Source organism: Taudactylus pleione, unplaced genomic scaffold, assembly GCF_031769625.1.
Source record: "Taudactylus pleione unplaced genomic scaffold, aTauple2 ptg000244l, whole genome shotgun sequence".
Lineage (NCBI taxonomy): Eukaryota > Metazoa > Chordata > Amphibia > Anura > Myobatrachidae > Taudactylus > Taudactylus pleione.
In genome coordinates this window covers 1,159,384-1,179,682 of record NW_028284646.1, presented here as the reverse complement: position 1 = coordinate 1,179,682, position 20,299 = coordinate 1,159,384, and the positions used below count along the sequence as shown (strand labels likewise).

General features: G+C 40.4%; 1 protein-coding gene across 5 annotated transcripts in view; it reads left to right on the top strand.

The window, feature by feature from the left end:
• Positions 1-20,299, top strand: part of MLIP (muscular LMNA interacting protein) — a 258,418-nt gene that overhangs the window by 157,860 nt on the left and 80,259 nt on the right. For 2 of the 5 annotated variants that reach the window (XM_088479669.1, XM_088479666.1), the window contains exons 5-8: positions 4,361-4,438; positions 4,691-5,059; positions 14,135-15,553; positions 18,567-18,638. In XM_088479669.1, the coding sequence (XP_088335795.1) occupies positions 4,361-4,438; positions 4,691-5,059; positions 14,135-15,553; positions 18,567-18,638 (1,938 nt within the window). The remainder of the gene's footprint in view (positions 1-4,360; positions 4,439-4,690; positions 5,060-14,134; positions 15,554-18,566; positions 18,639-20,299) is intronic. The other 3 variants (XM_088479670.1, XM_088479667.1, XM_088479668.1) reach the window with 2 other exon arrangements.

Genomic DNA, 20,299 nt, shown 5'->3' with positions numbered 1-20,299 from the left:
GGTTGATTTAGCAGAGGATGATACCTCCTGCTGCATCTGTGATCCCACTGCTGCACCCAAGGTCGCAGACAGGGATCACCTGCTGGACGACGCCGGCCATCTGGATAAGTCTCAGTTTACCCAGGCTGTCTGTCTTGCGAAGCCAGGAATCTGCATCCATGGATGCAGGTCCTGGCATTGCCACTCCTGGAAAACAGTGGTGACACTCTCCTGTTTCCAGGAATGTAGGTCATCCCCACCCCTGCACTGCCTGTAAATGCCTCTGCCAGTCAATCAGCCAGAGACATCAAGGGGCCTGTGTGCGATCATACAGGCCCATTTCTGCACTTGCGCAGAACGGGTCCTGTGCATGCATAGATTCCCGATAATCTGGAATCTGTGTTCAGCAGTGCACTTATGTACACTGTTGAATCGGGCACTAAATATATAAAGTCTATAAACCTTAAAACTTTATTTTCAGCATAAATATTTATACTAACATTACTAATGCTATAATAATATTTATTTTGTTTACACTATTCTTTCTGTTTCACATTATTTTCTTTGTCTTGTCTTAAGTCTTTCCATATGTCTGTATGTGCCCATTTGTGTGTATGTATTGTATTGGTATCACACCCATATCTGTATCTGCATGTGCTGTATTGTGCTCTTTTCTTTCCCTTAATTGTACAGGGCTGGCAACAGAAATATTGGGGCCTGGCACACTCATATTTTTGAGGCCCCCTATCCTGTCCCAGTAGATACATGCACGTTGGCCATTGGCTCATTACCAGCTGTCTCTCCAAACATTATCACCTGTGTCTCTCCAACCTCATCCTCACCTGTGATGCCCCAGCCTCAACCCTTGTCTCCAGCCTCATCCTCGCCGGTGTCGCTCCAGCAGATCCATGTTTATCCAGCCTCTTCCCCCTATATCTCTTCATCTCCAGCCATCCACTCATCTCCTTAATTTCTTTAAGCATATTTATCCTCCCACCCATGTCTCTCAGCTTCATTTCTCACCTGTCTCTCAGCACCATTCCCCCCAAGTCTCTCAGCTCATACCCCACCCTATGTCTCTCAGCTTCACCCCCCCCACCCTGTGTCTCTCAGCCTTATCCACTCCACCACGTCCTCAGCATCATTTACTCCACTGTGTTTCTCTGCTTAATTCCTACCCTGTGTCTCCCAGCTTAATCCTCCCCCTGTGTCTCTCGGTATCATTTCCCACCATATGTATCTTAGCCTTGTTCTCCCCATGTCTCTCAACCTCACCATAGCCCCTGTGTTTCCTAGCCTCACCCCAGCTCCTGTGTCTCTCAGCCTCAACTCAGCCCATGTCTCACACTCTTGCCCCAGCCCAAGCGTCTCTCAGCCTCACCACAGCCACTATGTCCCTCAGCCTCACCTCACCTTGTGTCTCACTTCATCAATATCCCCCCTGTCACTTAATCTCTAGCCCCTACCCATGTCATGCACGTTGTGCCAGAATCATAAATTACTTTATTAAATAACTTTATTGTGCTGGGCTGCCAGTGGCTGACCTGCTCCTCTCACTCTGACTGTGGCTAAGAGATCACAAGGAGGATACATGAACTTGGCTCAGGATCTTGGGGCACCAGTAGAAGTGTCCCCTTTGTACCACCCTGTTGCTGGTCCTGCATCTGTATGACCTATTGTGTGAGCCCCACCTTTTCTATGTTTTGTATTGTGCCCCCACCCCATCTGTATGTTTTAGATTAGGCAAGAAACAATAAAAAAAGTAATCCCCCAGCACTCGGAATGATATCAGCAATAAGATATGAAAAACAACATGGTGGTAGATAGAGAGATCTCAGTTGCATATATTTGCAAAAATATGGCTAAGCCTCCAGGCCACGTCATGGCGTCTCTGATACCAGAGGTCTCTATCACTTGGTCAGAGTCTGGGGTGCAGAACCCCAAAAAAGCTGGCGAAGGCCAGCCAGCCCAGTGAAGCACACTAGTGAGAGACTAAAGTGTTAGTTTTTGCTTTATTATTATTAACCCATACTATGTGTTAATAGGTGATACATAGGTGAAAAGTGTAATTAAAATGCTAAGAAAAATAAATAAATATAAATACATATACAATAGGATAAAAAAATAACTTAAAGGTATAAAAGTGCTAAATAAAGTGTTAAAGTGTGCCACCCCAAAGCAGCCCAGCCACACCAACCCTGGGACACCGCACCCCAAAATCATCCCAAAAACTGGGATGGCTGGCTGCCGGCTTTTTGGGGGTTTTGGACCCCAGACTCTGACCAAGTGATAGGGACCTCTGGTATCAGAGACGCTGTGATGCGGCCTGGAGGCTTAGCCTTATTTTTGCAAATATATGCAACTGAGATCTCTGAATTATCTACCACCATGTAGTTTTTCATATCTTATTGCTGATATCATTCCGAGTGCTGGGGGATTACTTTTTTTGTTGTTTCTTGTATAGACTAACCCCTCCCTTACATGCACCTGAGTGACATTACTAATGTGATTGAGCAGCTACCAATGTGTATTGCATTACTGAGAGGCATAGATGGCCCAGCATTTGGAGGGTATGCTGGTTCTTGTAGTGCCATTAGGAGGACTTAGGGGTGACTCCAGGGTAAGCTGGCTCTCAATTCAGATATATTTGTATGTGCCATTATCATGTGGCCTTATATTGGGCAATTATATGACCCAAATTAGATATAGTTATCAGTTTTGGGGATGAGTTGGGTGCGGTGCTACCTGGGGTTGGTGTGGCTGGGCTGGTCTGGGGTGGCACACTTTAACACTTTATTTAGCACTTTAACACCTTCAAATTATTTTTTTCTCCTATTGTATATATAGTTATATTTATTTATTTATTTATTTTTCTCAGCATTTTAATGACACCTTTCACCTATGTAACACCTATTAACCCATAGTTTTTGCTTTATTCTTATTAACCCATACTAACACTTTAATCTCTCACTGGTGTGCTTCACTGGGGTGGCTGGCCGTCATCGGCTTTTTTGGGGTTTTGCACCCCAGACTCTGACCAAGTGATAGGGACCTCCGGTATCAGAGATGCCGTAATGTGGCCTGGTGGCTTAGTCATATTTTTGCAAATATATGCAACTAAGATCTCTGAATTATCTACCACCATGTAGTTTTTCATATCTTATTGCTGATATCATTCCGAGTGCTAGAGGATTACTTTTTTTGTTCTTTCTTGTATAGACTAACCCCTCCCTTACATGCACCTGAGTGATATTACTAATGTGATTGAGCAGCTACCAACATGTATTGCTGTTTTAGATTATGCCCTCTCCAACCCATCTACATGTTTTAGTTTGTGCTATCTACCCATATGTTTTGTCCTCTCCCCTCCACCTTCAATATGTTTAGTATAGACCCCACTACCTATGCGTTGAATTGTCCTCTCCCCCACTATGTTTTGTATTGTCTTCTAACCCCGTACATTTTGTATTACCTCTGCCCATGTTTTGTATTGTCCAGTAAGCAACAGACACTTGAGTGGCCGATAGGTAAGGTGGTACAGTGTGCTAAACCATACCACCTTACTTAAGCCATTGATATCATGAAAGAAGAAACCTATTAAAAGTGCTCTCTATTAAATTAGAAACATATCTCTCCTAATTTTCAAAGTTATTATTATTTATTGATTTCAAGGGCACAACAGCTTTCCACTTCTCCAGACAGTGAGGAAACGAACTAACTTAAATCATAACACAAAGACTTACGTGGTACTGTATATAAGGAGCGAAACAAGGTGCTTAATCATAAAAGATTATAATCCAAGTTTAAACGATACAGGGCGTTATTCAGAGGTGCACACAAATCCTGTCGCGACTGCGACTCTATACACAGCGGTTCTGTGAAAATATGCTAATGATTTAGCTGATATCTTGTACACAGAGATGTCTACCTCGGGCATTAGCATCCTCCACTTGTGCACAAAAGATGAAACATCGGGAGCATCGAACATCTGAACAACCCTATCCTGTTTCAGAATGTTCACCTTACCTGAGACGCCAGGGCCTCTCAAGCTGCATATGAATTTGCAAAGGCTCACTAGGCCACACCCAGAAAATGGTCCAGATACACCTAGGTTTTTGTATCCACCCCCTTGTTACCTCCCCCAAATGCTGATTACCTGTCACTTATTTGGTGCAACCACAATCTCAAACCCATTGCTGTGCGTGCAGTGTGACTTTGGCGCATGCACAGTAGCCAAAAATCACTTCACTGCTTATGGCATCATCACTGCTTCCACCACTGAATCAGGACCACAATCACAGTTACAGGAACATATACTGTCCTATAGCACAAAATACAACCTGCTTATATAGAATGACTTTTTCTTATATTTGCTTTACAGTGTATTCCACAGATTGTGAAAATAGCAGAGATATCCTATGGTTCCCTATATGTGCTTTGGGGGATAAGAAATAGACTGGTAATTCCAAATAGTCTTTTTTTATATTTGATGCAAGTTTACAAATTAAGTTTTATGTTGGTAATAATAATAATAATAATAATAATAATAATAATATAGTTTTTTTGGTCAAATGCAAATTACTGTGAGGATGACAGTTCTAGAAAGTCTGAAGTAGATATTACAAGAAAATGTAAAAAGAGTTTGTATTATTTGTGCATTTTATTATATTTTCTTAAGTATTGTTTAATGTACTATAAATCTTTCCTCTAGCCTGAAGAATTTATTGGAATTATATCAGAAAAAAACATGCATGAAGCTACTGGAAATGTTGTAAACACATGTCACAGGCAGAGATCTGAGGATAATTATCCAAGGAAAAGCGTTACCTCAAATGAACCAGAGGCAATAAAATGTGACGACCTTTTCATAGCAGAATTTGTTGTAGTGATGGACTCTGATGACAGTGAAGATGAAATAATCATCAAACAGACTCAAACTTTGCCCTTCGAAGAAAAAGGAATGCTGCAATCAACAACCCTACAGCCCAAAGCCACCCTAGGAGGAGTACATATTAATGACCTTTATGTCCCTGAATCACAACAGGAGCACCATCATGACATGGGTGATCAGGAACTGCAGGTATATACAGTATATGTGGCTACTATCAACAAATGACTCTGTAGAATTGTTGTTTTGTACATTTTGTGCTTTTAAAAACTGTACTTAATTTGTTCTGCCTGTAAAAAACTGTACTTGATTATTGCAGTTACAAGATTACACCATATAATATTCTGAACAAGTATAATTAAGATTAACGACTATGGGAGAAATTTATCAAATCTTAGAGAAGAATAAAGTGGATGGAGATAAAGTACCAACCAACCAGCTTCTAACAGTCACGTTTCTATCATAGCCTATAAAATGACAGGAGCTGATTGGTTGGTACTTTATCTCTGTCCATTTTATCACTCTAGAAGATATACTGTACTGCCAAAATCATTTGTACATTGTCAAATTAGTAAACATATGATACCTGCTATGTATTATTATTATTATTATTTATTGAGTTTGTAATAATCCAAAATTGAGGAACTGCGCTAAATAAAATATTATGAAACTAATAAGGCAGAAAAAATATTTGTCAGTACATGTTGAATAAAGATTCAATATATAATACAAGTTAAAACAAGTTTATAGAAAAAAAAAACGAAATAGTACATAATGATCACATCATAAAACTGTTTTTATCTACTTCAACAGTATCAAGTTTATATGATGTATACTTCAGTACTGGATTAGCAACTGTAGACTGTACACTTGCTAGCAACCTGCATCTTCTAGTAACATTTTTATTCCCCATGTTTATCTGCACACAGTATATATAGGAACAGCTTTTCTTATTTTACTGTATCACACTTTGCTTTCAAAAGTATTCTCAACACAGCAAACCACTACAACTAACAACATGTATCACTGTCCCTTTAATTGTCTTTGCAAAACTCTGCACCTCACCCAACTTGTTGATTAAACAAATGAATACTTGTTTTCTTCAGCAGAAATACACTAAAGGAGCGTACACACTAGACGATATGCTCCCTGAGCGATATCGTCTAGTGTGTCCCCGGCAGGGTGTGCTCAATGTCGTTCATGACATTGAGCACACCCGCTGAACGATATCATTAACGATATCGTTCAGCAGCGGGCTCTCTCCCCCATTCCCCAACATGAATCAACCTGACGACATCGTCAGGTTGGCCTGCATGTTTACTCGATGAATGATAATGACGAACGACCTGCGGGAACACGCGGCGTCATTATCGTTCATCGTTTTGGTGTTAAAAATGGACGATAAAGTGGACGACTGAACGATAATGATATCGTTATCGTTCAGTCGTCCACTTTAATTGCCCAGTGTGTACGCACCTTTAGGTTTTTCTCTGACTGCACCCTGTTACATAACTTCACAAACACTTGCTTTTATTTGCATCCATACATTTGTAGACATCTTTTATTTTTCTTCCTCTCCAAGTAAAAAAGTGTTCACTTCAGACTCGTAATTTAATGCACTTGCGTTCAGGCAAATTTTACGTCACCTTTTGCATTTTCACATATACAGACAATTTTCTGTTTAAACAACACTTCACAAGAGGCTTTTCACCATTCACCACCTCCCTGTGCTTCTTGTAAGTGAAGGTGCCCATACATCAGCGACTGTTTGTTGCGATCCGGCGATGCGATGGAAAATGCTGGCGTTTTCGGGTGGAAACGCCGACCTCCCACCATCGATGTTCTGCGATCTGTCACCGGATTGCAGACATTTCACATGTTAAATGTCCGCGATATGACAATTGCGATAATTTTTGATCGCGATCGTCAAATTGCTGAAATCCAACATGTTGGATTTCTGCAATCCTGCGATGCCGGGTTGCAGCATCGCAGAATCACGGAAATCCTTCGCTAATGTATGGGGACTATGAGTCCTTAAGTCTCCATTATACTGCTGCTGTGTAGAAGGCATCCATGTTTTACAATTAAGCTGCTGCTGCAATCCCCATTTTTCTTCATAGATCTGAATTGCAAGCCAATTCTACACCATAATGTGACATTCTGGGACATTTTGTTCAGTAGAGCGGTCAGTGGTGAGGTATTCAAATAAGGGTCTGCATACCACTCACCTCTCTCATCCAATGAGTGCTCAGCCAACACATTTCTATGGGAAATGCAGCGGCTGAGCCCTCAATTCGTGAGAGGATAGTACATGTCCGTGTGGTCCTGTTTTTTTAGTTTGTTGTTTTCTGAAGATGCTGGATACCTAAATGGACAGAAGAGGACTGGAACAAGAGGTAGGTGGGTATGGTCATTTTTTAACAGGTCCCAATCTTGGAATCTACTGGAGAAGGGGACAGACCAGTGCTAGGGAAAAGGTACGTATGTAGTGTGAGTGAGTGAGTGCATGTGAAATAAAATAATAAAAATAAAACCTTCTCTGTCAATTTGTTTTGCAAATGATCTACAGGTACCAGGGGTCCCTTAATACACCACAGCACATGCTGGTACTTGTGGTTCTCTGAGTACCAGCATGTGTGGGAGGCTTGTTTGGACCTCTAGTTCTACTGTAAAATACAGAATTAGCTTATCTATTTTTTACACAAACAACCTAGCACCCACGACCCAGGGGTGCCAGAGACAGCCCCGGGCTATCAGCCCAGGCCTGGGGTGCCCTGGAGAGGGGGATCCCCTTTATTTTAAGGTCCCCATCACCCCAGGGATACCTGCCCTGAGCTGACTACATATGTTGAATGCTTTGGCAGGGGGACCCAGTGAAAGGGTCCCAGGGCTGTGGTATTATAACTCCCCTAGAAGGAATCCAGTGCTGGTTGTGGAAAATACACCCCTGCATTTCCACACCCAGGACTGGCTCACTTTGCACGGTGCTGGCTGATGAAAATACAGGAGACTCCTATGGACCCCACATAATTCTTTTTTTATTTTTAATATATTACCTTTTTTTTTTTTTACACAGAAGCCTTCATGGATCTCACTGATCTGTGTTGGCTTCTGTATTACTCACACCTTGAAATTAAATTCGCATTACAAGATGCGAGTTTTCATATAAATAAACTCACAGTTTGCAGGCTATTACATTTGCTGAGTTGTGGGACAAACTCGCACCTTTAAATTAGGGCTGAGCGGGTTCGGATTTCTGAAATCCGAAACCCCCCGAGACCCCCAGATCCGAGGCCGATCCGAGTCAGGCTCGACTTTTCCCGCCTGACTCGGATCTGAAATCGAGGCAAAACATCATCATCCCGTCTTCCGGGTCTCGCGGGTTTTGGATCCTATATGGTACCCGCGTCAGCGCCATTTTCTCACTCGGCTGTGGACAGTGAAGAGGGAGGGTGGGAGTTAGGGCTGGCTGGGCTGTGTAGTGTAGTGTAGTGTAGTGCAGAGTAGTGTTGTGCTGTGCTGTGCTGCGCTGCTGTTGTCCATAGGGGCTGTGTCCACTACTTCAATGTCCATAGGGGCTGGCTGTGTTGTGCTGTGCTGCTGTTGTCCATAGGGGCTGTGTCCACTACTTCAAAGTCCATAGGGGCTGGCTGTGTTGTGCTGTGCTGCTGTTTTTAATATTGGCTGTGTCCACTACATTAAAGTCCATAGGGGCTGGCAGGACTGTGTTGTGCAGTCAGTTGTCCAAAGGGGCTGTGTCCACTCCAAAGTCCTGTGCAGTGTCCCAGTCCTAAAAAGGTACTGTAGTGCTGTCCAGGGGGTGCTCTGTCCGTCAGGGGTGCTCCCCCCAAGTGCTAAAAAAAATAATATTTTTTCTGTGTTTGTGAATTGTGTGCGCAGTAGCCGCATGTGCATCAACAAAGTAGTGCCAAGCGTGCGCCTGTGTCATAAGTAAAGGGCCGGCTGGCTTGACCGTTAAAGGGTGCTGTAACCCCCAAAGTACACTCCAAACCAAATAAAAAAATATTTTCTGTGTTTGTGAATTGTGTGCGCAGTTGCCGCACGTGCATCAACAAAGTAGTGCCAAGCGTGCGCCTGTGTCATAAGTAAAGGGCCGGCTGGCTTGATCGTTAAAGGGTGCTGTAATCCCCAAAGTACACTCCAAACCAAATAAAAAAATATTTTCTGTGTTTGTGAATTGTGTGCACTGTGGCTGCACGTGCATCAACAAAGGAGCAGCGCCAAGCGTGCGCCTGTGTCCCATAAGTAAAGAGCCGGCTGGCTCATTTCTTAAAGGGTGGTGTAACCCACAAAGTGCACTACTCTCCAGCAAAAATAAAAAAATATTTTCTGTGTTTGTGTGCGCCTTAGCCGCACGTATATATCAATATAACATAAATGGAGGACCAAACTTTCTCCGATAAAAATAAAATAGGGAAAGATCAAGAACCACTTCCTCCTAGTGCTGTTGCTGCTGCTGGGAGTTGTTCATCATCCCAGAGAGGAAGTAGGAACACCACTACTTTTACTAAAGAATTGACCCTCCAACAGTCCCTAGCGATGATAATGAAGTACGACAGCAGTCATCCTGAAGCAAAATGTATAACTGAGGCCTTGACTGCTATGTTGGTGTTAGACGTGCGTCCGGTATCCGCCATTAGTGCAGTGGGATTTAGACAATTGATAGGATGTAGTGTGTCCCCGGTTCCAAATCCCGTCTAGATTCCACCTGCATCCTCAAAGCAGCAGCGACAAGCGTGCATCTGTCTGTTAAAGGGTGGTGACACCCTCAAAGTGTGCTCCACAAACAATAAAAATATTCTTCTTTTTTTTCTGTCTTTGTGAAATGTGTGGGCTGTAGCTGCACCTGCATCCTTAAAGCAGCAGCGACAAGCGTGCATCTGTCTGTTAAAGGGTGGTGTAACCCTCAAAGTGCTCCAAAAAATAAAAAACTATTTTTTTTATGTTTGTAACTTGTGTGCGATGTAGCCGCATGTGCATCAACACAGTAGCAGCGCCAAGCGTGCGCCTGTGTCATAAGTCAAGGGCCGGTTTGGACATCTGGTCCGGACTGAAAGACGTGCCAACAATTTCTGACAAGTCTACTGTCACTACATATGATACTGTCCTCAAAGCCGCAGCGACAAGCGTGCGTCTGTCTGTTAAATGGTGGTGACACCCTCAAAGTGTGCTCCACAAACAATAAAAATATTCTTCTTTTTTTTTCTGTCTTTGTGAAATGTGTGGGCTGTAGCCGCACCTGCATCCTTAAAGCAGCAGCAACAAGCATGCGTCTGTCTGTTAAAGGGTGGTGTAACCTCAAAGTGCGCTCCAAAAACAATAAAAAAATTCTTCTTTTTTTTCTGTCTTTGTGAATTGTGTGGGCTGTAGCCGCACTTGCATCCTCAAAGCAGCAGCGACAAGCGTGCATCTGTCTGTTAAAGGGTGGTGTAACCCTCAAAGTGCAGTCCACAAACAATAAAAATATTCTTCTTTTTTTTTCTGTCTTTGTGAAATGTGTGGGTTGTAGCCGCACCTGCATCCTTAAAGCAGCAGCGACAAGCGTGCGTCTGTCTGTTAAAGGATTACATTGGTGACAGCATCCAAGTAGGCATGTCAGACAGTCCGTACCTGTACTGGCAGGAAAAAGAAGCAATTTGGAGGTCCCTGTACAAACTGGCTCTATTTTACCTGAGTTGCCCCCCCCTCCAGTGTGTACTCAGAAAGAGTGTTTAGTGCAGCCGGGAACCTTGTCAGCGAAAGGCGTAGGAGGTTGCTTCCACAAAATGTGGAGAAGATGATGTTCATAAAATGAATTATCAACTCTTCCAGGGAGACCAGCCTCCAGAACGTACAGAGGGACCTGTGGTTGTGGATTCCAGCGGGGACGAATTAATACTCTGTGAGGATGAGGATGTACACAACACTGAAGAGGGTGAGGAATCGGTGGATGAGGAGGATGAGGACGACATCTTGCCTCCGTAGAGCCAGTTTGTGCAGGGACAGGTTAATTGCCAGCTTGTTTTGTGGGGGGCCCAAACAAACCAATAATTTCAGCCACAGTCGTGTGGCAGACCCTGGCGCTGAAATTATTGGTTTGTTAAAGTGTGCATGTCCTGTTTATACAACATAAGGGTGGGTGGGGGGGCCCAAGGACAATTCCATCTTGCACCTCTTTTTTTTCTTTTAATTATGTACTGTTTGGGGCCTAGTTTTTCAAACTGCCATCCTGTCTGCCACTGCAGTGTCACTCCTAGATGGACCACGTGTTTGTGCCGCCCACTCGTATCTCTTAGCATAGTCACCCAGCTACCTTGGTGCAACCTTTTGGATATAAAAACACTATTGTGAGGTGTGGTGTTCAGAATAGACTGGAAATGAGTGGAAATTAAGGTTATTGAGGTTAATAATAGCATAGGAGCAGAAAAACCCACAAATTCTGTGATTTTAGCTGTTTTTATGCTTTTTTAAAAAAAAATACAGATCCAAAACACCAAACTCAGAACCCAAAACACGGAAGGGTGGTTTTGGCAAAACCAATCCAGATCCAAAACACGAAGAAAGATCCAGATCCAAAACCAAAACACAAAACACGAAAGTGGCCGGTGCACACCCCTACTTTAAATGTGCGAGAAGGTACAAGTTTGTCCCTCACATAAAACTCGGAGCCAAATACATTTGTCCCCATATCTGTATTGTGCAAGGAAAATGCGCCAGCCTTAGTGATCTGAATCTCATTGCTTCTTCGAGTTTGAGTGGTAGAGATTTTGTTTTATAAAATTTCAGATAATGTACTGTATAAGAAGCCTTAATAAGACATGTGAAACCAACAGCTACCCCTATCCCCTCCCACTCTCGTCCCCATCCGTTCCCATCCCGCACCCTCCCAACCCGTTATATTTACTACCCTCATTCCCGGTTCTCTTTTCTCCCATTGGTGTGGTGTGTGGGTGCATGTCACACCTAATGTGCATGGCACGTGCAGCGGGAACTGGGGCATACACCACGCACATTAGGATTGACATGCACATGCTCTGTAGACACAATTAGAATCATGCAAACATGCTTGATGACCTAATTTAAAGAGAAGGGTCCAATTTTATAATAGAAACAGATTAAGGCTTTTAATCCTATATAGTACAAACACCAGTTGCTTGGTGTATAAATGCCCTATACAGATACAAAGTGTAAAGGCAGTTTTTGTTATATTTGTATTACATACATTTTAATAATTATCTTTAATTATGTTTAATTATAATTAATTTATAATAAGCAAATATAATAATAATAATAATAATAATAATAATAAAACAGGTTAAGATGGTTATGATACAGAAATATAATTTTACACCATAGAGTTTGGACCCAATTTGCTTGCAAGAGTTTGAAATCTAAAATATAAATTATAAAAAGCACATTTGTTACCAGACACATATTAATGCATAGGAATGCAAAATGTAAAATCCTTAGGTGTTTGTATTGTACCGAGCACAGCTGGTTTCTGTCATGGCAAATAAATAATGTATTTTAAAAATGGCTCTTTAGGATACATAAAATTTTGTAATTAGTGCATAAAATACAGTATACTGGCAGTTTAATAGAGTAGCTAGAAATGGGAAAGTTGCCCTGAAAAAAAAGACTGTTTTCAAAGTGCCCTTAAAACTTTGAAGGTAATTGGACAATCAGAGAACAAGGAAGATTATTACAGAAAATAGGTGCAGTACACAAGACGTTTTGCAGGCAGGCATAGGAGGTCACAATGATGAATGAATAAATGAATGAATGAATGAATGAATGAATGAATGAATGAATGAATGAATTAATTAATGATTGATGCAAGCACAATGGAGACCAGGAGTAAGGAAATATAATGACATTAGCAAGTAGTGAGCAATGATAGCTTGAACATAGGATGCATGTGAATTGAGCAAAGTCACAAGTCTGGAGAATAGGAAAAGAACAGTGGTATTTAACTTTAGTAGCTAAAAGGCATTGATACATTTTGGTCAGAGATTAATTGGGATCAGGCAGAGATTAAATGAAGAGGTAGTGGGTTGATGGAAGGGGCAGTGAATTTTGTTTACTAAGACCCCTGAGTTATTTAATCACAATATGGAGATTAGATGAGCAGGTAATCTACTGTATGTTACTTTCAAAAGACTGTTTTTATTGGTCATAGTAACCCAGGGATTTAGTCTATTACGGATTAGAATCTGTAAATACTGTAAGTGCAAATGCAAATGTAGAAAATTAGATGGTGGCTTTTGTGCTGCTCTGCCATGTAGTGTTTGTGCCAGTTGATCCCTATTTATGTTCAGATCCTTATAGCTTTGGTTAGTAGTATACTTAGGCAGTTCAGTCATGCTGTATTTTTGCATGATCTTACAATATTATACAGTGTGCATAATAACACAGTAGACTCAAATCTGACATATTGAATACATAATGTAGTACTAACTATAGGGCTGAGTCTGGGTCGGATGCAGCCGGGTCTGTGTGTATGTGTTTTGCTGGTCGCACGTCTACGTCTTTATGCAAATACCACTACAAAGCTCTTCCCTGGTGTATATCTGTGTGTATGAATGTGCCAGGACTGAGATGCCAACTGTCAGTGCCTGTAGACTGTATGTTTAGATGTACCATCAGTTACTCCATCAAAACTTTCTTACACTGTCTGAGTATGCCTTCTATGTGAGCAGTTTAGCATCTCTGTATGCAACAACTTTCAGCAACACGCCCGCACACTCCCATAACATGCCTGCACACTCCCATAACACGCCCATAAGACGGAACATCTCCGTGCGTCAACTAAGCCATCTCCGTGACACCACCCAGGAATGCCCAGTACATTTTAAAAACATTTCTGAGACTGCTCATCTCCCTGTGTCACTCAATCCCAACTTGACTCTGTGCACACGCTACCTGGGCGCATGCACAATGTGACTTAGGTACATGTATACAGTATATAAAACAAATTGCTCCACTCTGTCTGACATCACCACTACGTCCTGCTCAGAATCACTTGCACTTGCTTATAAACCATATATAAAATTGAAATACTACACAAACTGCAATACTGAGTATTTAATTTTTGTGTGTGCAATTCATTCAATTCCGAACAGGCAGAGAAAATAAATGCTAACAGTAATTATCAGTAGCATTACTAAAGTCATTGTTAAATAATGATAGATGCAATTTAATAATGCAGCACACCTACTGGCATCTTCTTTTCCACAATTGTAATTGTTTCTCTCTTCTTTTTTGTAGAGATTTTGTTTTGTCCCTACAGTTGGCCTGGATTCATATAAACATCAATTTACAGATCTATCACACCCAGCTAAAGGGACAATAGGATCTAAAGAACATACCACAAAATATGTACCTCCAAATATACATGGAGAGCAGACAACAGCTAGGAACCCATTTCCTACACATTTTCCATCACAAAAATCAAATTCATTTAATATTTTAACTACAGAAAGTCCAGGCAACACTTCTTTAACAAAATCCTTAAGTGCTTCAAATAATTTTGAAAGTTCAAGCCATGTTGCACCAATTATTAGCAAGTGTGTAAGGTCAAAAGCATTGTCCCCTCTACCTATACAAGTTATCAAATATCCTCTTTGTCGTAGCCCCAGCCCACTTAACTCTCCATTTTATGGATCTTCCTCAACAATATGTAGCATGAATGTATGCACATCACCAGTTCCAAGACCTGAATCTGCTTCACCTGTGTCATCACGACTTTCATTTTTAACTTCTTTGCTAAAATCTAATAAATCAAATAATGAAAGAGCCCTCTCTCCAATTCCAAATTATTATCAAATTGAGCCTAAGCCAGCTTCCCAAACTGTAACATTACAGGAAGCTACCTTGATATCGCAGCCACCTCGAAAATCTTTATCTTGTTTTTCACTAAACTATGTAAAAGAATCCAAAATACCACAGTTTCAATGGAACAATGAATTTCTTCCTTCAGCTTCAGATTCCAATATTTTACATGGAGAATCCTCATTCTACCAGAAGCCCCTTAGAACATTTTCCCCAGACTCAAAACACTTTAAGTCATCTTCAGGAACACTCCTTTCTCGAAAAGGAGCAGTGTCACCATATTCTCAGTTGTATCGCAGATCTATTACCCCACCATTCTCTTCCAGAGAAAATATTTCATTACTCAATGATAAACCTCCAATAAGCAGAAATCTATGTTCACCAATAAAAAAAGATTGTATATTTGGTAAATCGAAAAAGGTTACACTTTTTCCACCTCCTTTACATTTCAATCCATCATTTGTCAGGCAAAAAGAAAATGTGATACCGCATTTAAAAAGACGTACACCATCCGGAGGTAATATTAGATCACCTTCTTATGTTTCAAGTGAGAGTTCAAATCAAAATTCTGAAAAATGTTGCTTCTCCATGGACATTCAACAAAATCCTGATTTTCCTCAACCCTATTCAAACATATGCCATGAAAATATGGAATCAGAAATGGGCATATCCCCACCACTGCATCCAAGCTACTCATGTCATTCCTACAGTACTGAGGAATTATCAAGGAAATATACACCAATATACACTTTGCCTACTAACACTTTGGCACCATCAAATTCAGTCTTGTCAAGATCCTGTGAATTGCGGACAACAAGCTCATTAGCTCAGAGCTCTGATCAAGATGATCCAAAGGTATATATTGATCATTTCTTATGCATCTTATATGCACCATTAAATGTTACTAATTTATCATTTTAATATTATAGTAAACATGGTATGAATAATTATTTTTTATGTATGTGCTACCTTTTGAAAACAGCATGTTGCCTCTGCCAAATATAGTTGCACCTGGAATTTCATACATTATTGATTATATATATTGATTATGGTTCCTTCGATATAGGAGTAAATAAATATATTTGCATCCTGAACTAAAAGAAAATCTCTACAATTTTACAAATGTCAAGAATGTAACAATTGATCAGAAATGTATTTGCTTTGTAGAGTTTTTTGAAGTTACTCTTTAAATTGAAGGTGTTTTAGAAATCAAATTATTTTTATGATCAAATTGTGTAATGCTTTTTATATATATTTGCATCATGGCAAGTAAGGCACCTGTAGTGTTAAAGGTTACAGTTGCACAAATTAACTACAATATTTATAAAATATGGTACAGCGTTTGAAATTATATTGTACACAGTGTCACTGGGGTTGGTGTCATCCAGTGCACCTACTCACCCTATCACCCATTCAGCTCTGGACTCTTTGCCCACGCCGAAGACGCACACTTGCAAACGGTGGTCTGACCTCATGGCTCTAAGCCATGGCCCCTGATGAATTACATTTTAGGACATGACCTCTTTGGACACAGTGTGGATGACATGCATACACATGTCATCAGTAACTGCTATCACTGCTGCTTGGTGACACCACCTGATGGGGTGATACCAAATTAGTAGAGCAGCTCTGTTATTTTAGTGTCAACCCATCGGGTGGTGCCACCTGGTGCAACCCGCACTCTCCACACCTCCCTAGTAATGCCACTTTTTTGCTGTTGCAAACTGTACTTTTTTTTTCAGTTCTAGGTAATCTATAATAATCTATGGCTATAACAGAGCAATTTATGCTTTATAATCAAAAATACATCAAATCCTATGGCTCGATCCACTTAGCCACGATGATCTCGCATGTGCGAGTCATCGCAGCAATGGCCGCACTTTATAGCAGCCTGAATTTGCATTAAAGTGCTCCCAGCCCCGTAGGGCTTCGAACAAATTTATGCGAATTATGTGAATTCGGGGCAAAGTGGGCTGCGAGGGGTGCATGATGCGGTGCAGTTCCCGGTGATTTAATACCGTGGCAACAGCACATCGCACCCTTCGCAAACATTTGGATTGAGTCCATACTGTATAAGAAACATTTCATATTATTATTATTATGTAAAACATTAAAGCAAGTAGGGGTTTGCATCTACTGATTTAGCTGTCTCAGGCAGCTGATTTTACTGTCAACAATGTTTATCCTGTAGAAATTTAAATATGTGATTTTCATTTGTTTGGCAGATCTAAAATTTATTACAATGTTACTTAAATGTTTGCCTTCTAGGACATATTATTCTCATTTATAAATGTTTATATCAGTTTATGGAAGAGAATGACACCACTTTAGGTTTCCTTACGGGCAACAGCATAAATGCTTATTTTGCACAATTAACTGGTTTTGACTTCCCATTTGCATTTAGTAATGTGAATAAGTGCTTCTATGCTTCCCGTGTTTTTTTTTGACAGATTGCAAATAAAAAGTCAAACACTATTAACGTTCTCTTTAGTGAGCTTTCTGAAGATGATGCTTAATTATTTTTGAATTACTTTGTATACTTAATATATGCCAAATTGTTATAGTGTTTATTGCCCTTAGCAACCATTTACATTATATGAGTACTTCTTAACCAAATGTTTACATTTCTAATTAAAAGGATAATGTTTTACAATGTATGCCGTTCTTATACACAAGGTGAAAATCTATGATCAAGTTGATATTACTATTGGTAGACTTTTGTTTATAGTATTATTATTAAACATTTTGAAAGCATTCTAAGAAATTTAGCAAAAATATTTTAAAACAGAAATACTTTTAAAATACTTTTTTTTCAAAGAAATATAATTTTTTTATTATAATGTTTTAGACATTTAATTTAAAATCTTAACACAAACCTGATATTAAGTACGTTCTGAAAATATTGCATCAATTGCACCCCATTATGCAAAGACTATGCTAAATTAACTTAGATGACATTGTATCTTAAAATCTGAACATGAGGCTCTGGAATCTAACTACTACCGTACATATTTAATAAACTGTTTAAATGATAAACACAATCTAGAAGAGTGTGTGCTTTGATTATATATCCAGCAAGGCAAGCTGTTTGCAGTTTCCGGCCTAACAGTTCATACAATTTACAGGTTAATTTGCAAGTTAATTGACGGTATATTAACCACAATATCTGCATAACTGAAGGGACATAACTTGCATTTGAATAGCTTTCTGTTAGGTTAGAACATGTCATAGTGCTTGTAAAGCAAAACAACACAAAAAATAATGAAAATCTGAGCTAAATAATATATGGTTTGATTCACTACGGATCGCTATTTTTATCGCAGATGCGATTACGCACGCAGGCCTGCTGCAAGAATATGCTAATGTCTGCAATCGCAAAGCCAGCATAGAGACACCCACTAACGCTTTTGCACATCTGTAATACCTTGCAATCTTGCATATATATTAGGAACATCGAGTAATATCGGCCCCTCACGCACAATTACAACAGGTCTAACCTTACTCAGAAATTGCTTACCTTGTCGAGTATTCAAGATGCGTATGCTGTCGCCGTGGTTAATTTATGAACGCCCATGTAACGACGTTCAAACAGCCAGGCACTCCTGCGTTTCTCCAACCACTTCCCCCCGTCACCACCCCCAAATGCTGACGTCCTGTCCCTTGATCTGCGCATGTGATCGTAGTGTGATCGCAGAGACCATCTCACACATGCGCACTGCGCAGTAAGCGCCATTGGCCGTTCTGCATACGCTGTTGCAGTAGCGATCCGTAATGAATAAGGCCAATAGTTTATAAAGCAAATCAGTTAACTTTAGTTTTGATAAACTAAACTAAATAAAAATAATTGGTAATTGTTTGTGCATTTTAGCCATACAAAATCAAGTCACGCTACAAAGCTTTTGCTGCAATTCCTACAAACACATTGCTACTGGATCAGAAGGTTAGTGATGGATAAATGATTTTAAATGTTTCTATTTATTATTTCATACACTAAAATGCTTTTGCTTTTTTTTTGAAGGAGTGCAAAAATAATAATGATATTATTATTCTCATAGCAATGTTAGAACAGTCATTTCTAAATATAAGTAGGTTCTGAAAAAATATTTACGGGTGCAAATACTGTATATATTTAATTATTCTATGCTACTTACATTAGACGCCCAGTGGCTTAACCAGAGTTGTACGAAAGTCAACTGCAGATGCAGCCATATTTCATGCTCGGAAATAAATGTGAATCTCCACTTGAATTAAGTGTTGGCCTCATGTAAGCAGCGCATTGCCCCTGTCTAACTGCTTGTGAAAGTAGCCATTATCAATATCAGCATGCATTTGCACCAGCCCTAAGGAGAAAGAGATCCAGGGGTGTATCTATAATAGGTGCATGGTGTGCGGTGCACATGAGCTGCTGTTTCAAGAAGGGCTCACACTGTTTACCTTGCACCCATAAACTACACTCACCTTTCCTCCAACTGTGCAGAAAGCACTAAGAAAATAACGCAGGTGCCATTTTCCTGGGGATAGACACAAGTGCAAGTAGACTCAGGCACACTGTCAGAGTTATGTGTTCTGGCCTGACCTAAAGCACAAAGTTCATGTAAAATAGGCAAAGAATAACTACGATTTAAATTAGTTCTGTAGAGGGAATTGAGCCACAATACCTCCAAGACAATGTGTGTCATTGCTCAATGGAAACAGAAATGCTTTGTTGAAGTTATTAGACAATTATTATTGTCAAAAATTAAATTAAATGTTGTGTTATTAGTTTCAACAGATTGCACACGTATCTGTCATAAGTCATTTTTCCTGCACAGTTGACTTTGAAGTGCTGTCATACATACTGTTTTGATGTTCAACAGGCTTCTCCTCCAACTATTGTAAACTATTTATTGCCAGGGACTAAGTAGGTAAAGAGTGGTGTATTTTTTATTTTTCTATGTCATTTAGCACATATTATAGCTCTTGTGCAAAACATGATGGAAACGCTCTATCTGGAAGAATCCCAAGTATGTTGGTCATAGATTCCATACTAATATCTGACATTAATTTTCAGTAAAACTAGAAAAGCAAAAACAGTGATGTTATTGTAGTTAGGGCACTCCATATGGTCCACTGATAACTATAGACACAGTGAGCCTGATTCTCACTCGGATGCACCTGTGTCTGTGTCTGTGTCTTGCCGGTTGCACGTCTGTGACTTTGGGCCTGATTCAGAGCCGCTCGTAAGCGGCCACTCGTTCGTTCCGAGCGATGTTTGCCCAACTGCGCAAGCGTACGGATCGTAAATAATACGCATGCGTGAACCAGTCAATGCGGCCAAAAATCGTTTGTTCACTAAATAGCGAATGCCTGCTATTTTGAGTGACAGGAGGAGGCGTTTGTGGGTGGTAACAGGGGAAGGTGCTAGAAAACGGGGAGTAGAGATCAGAACGAAGGCGTGCTTAAAGGTCAAAACGGGCGTTTTAAGGGTGTGCATAATTAATACAGCAGCGTCATTGACCACATCACTGGGTTATTTTATAGTCAGAACTGCTCGCAAGATGTGGTGGGAAAAACCAACCACAAGAATAGCGAGCAGTTCATACGCTGGTCGAAGTTCTCGAT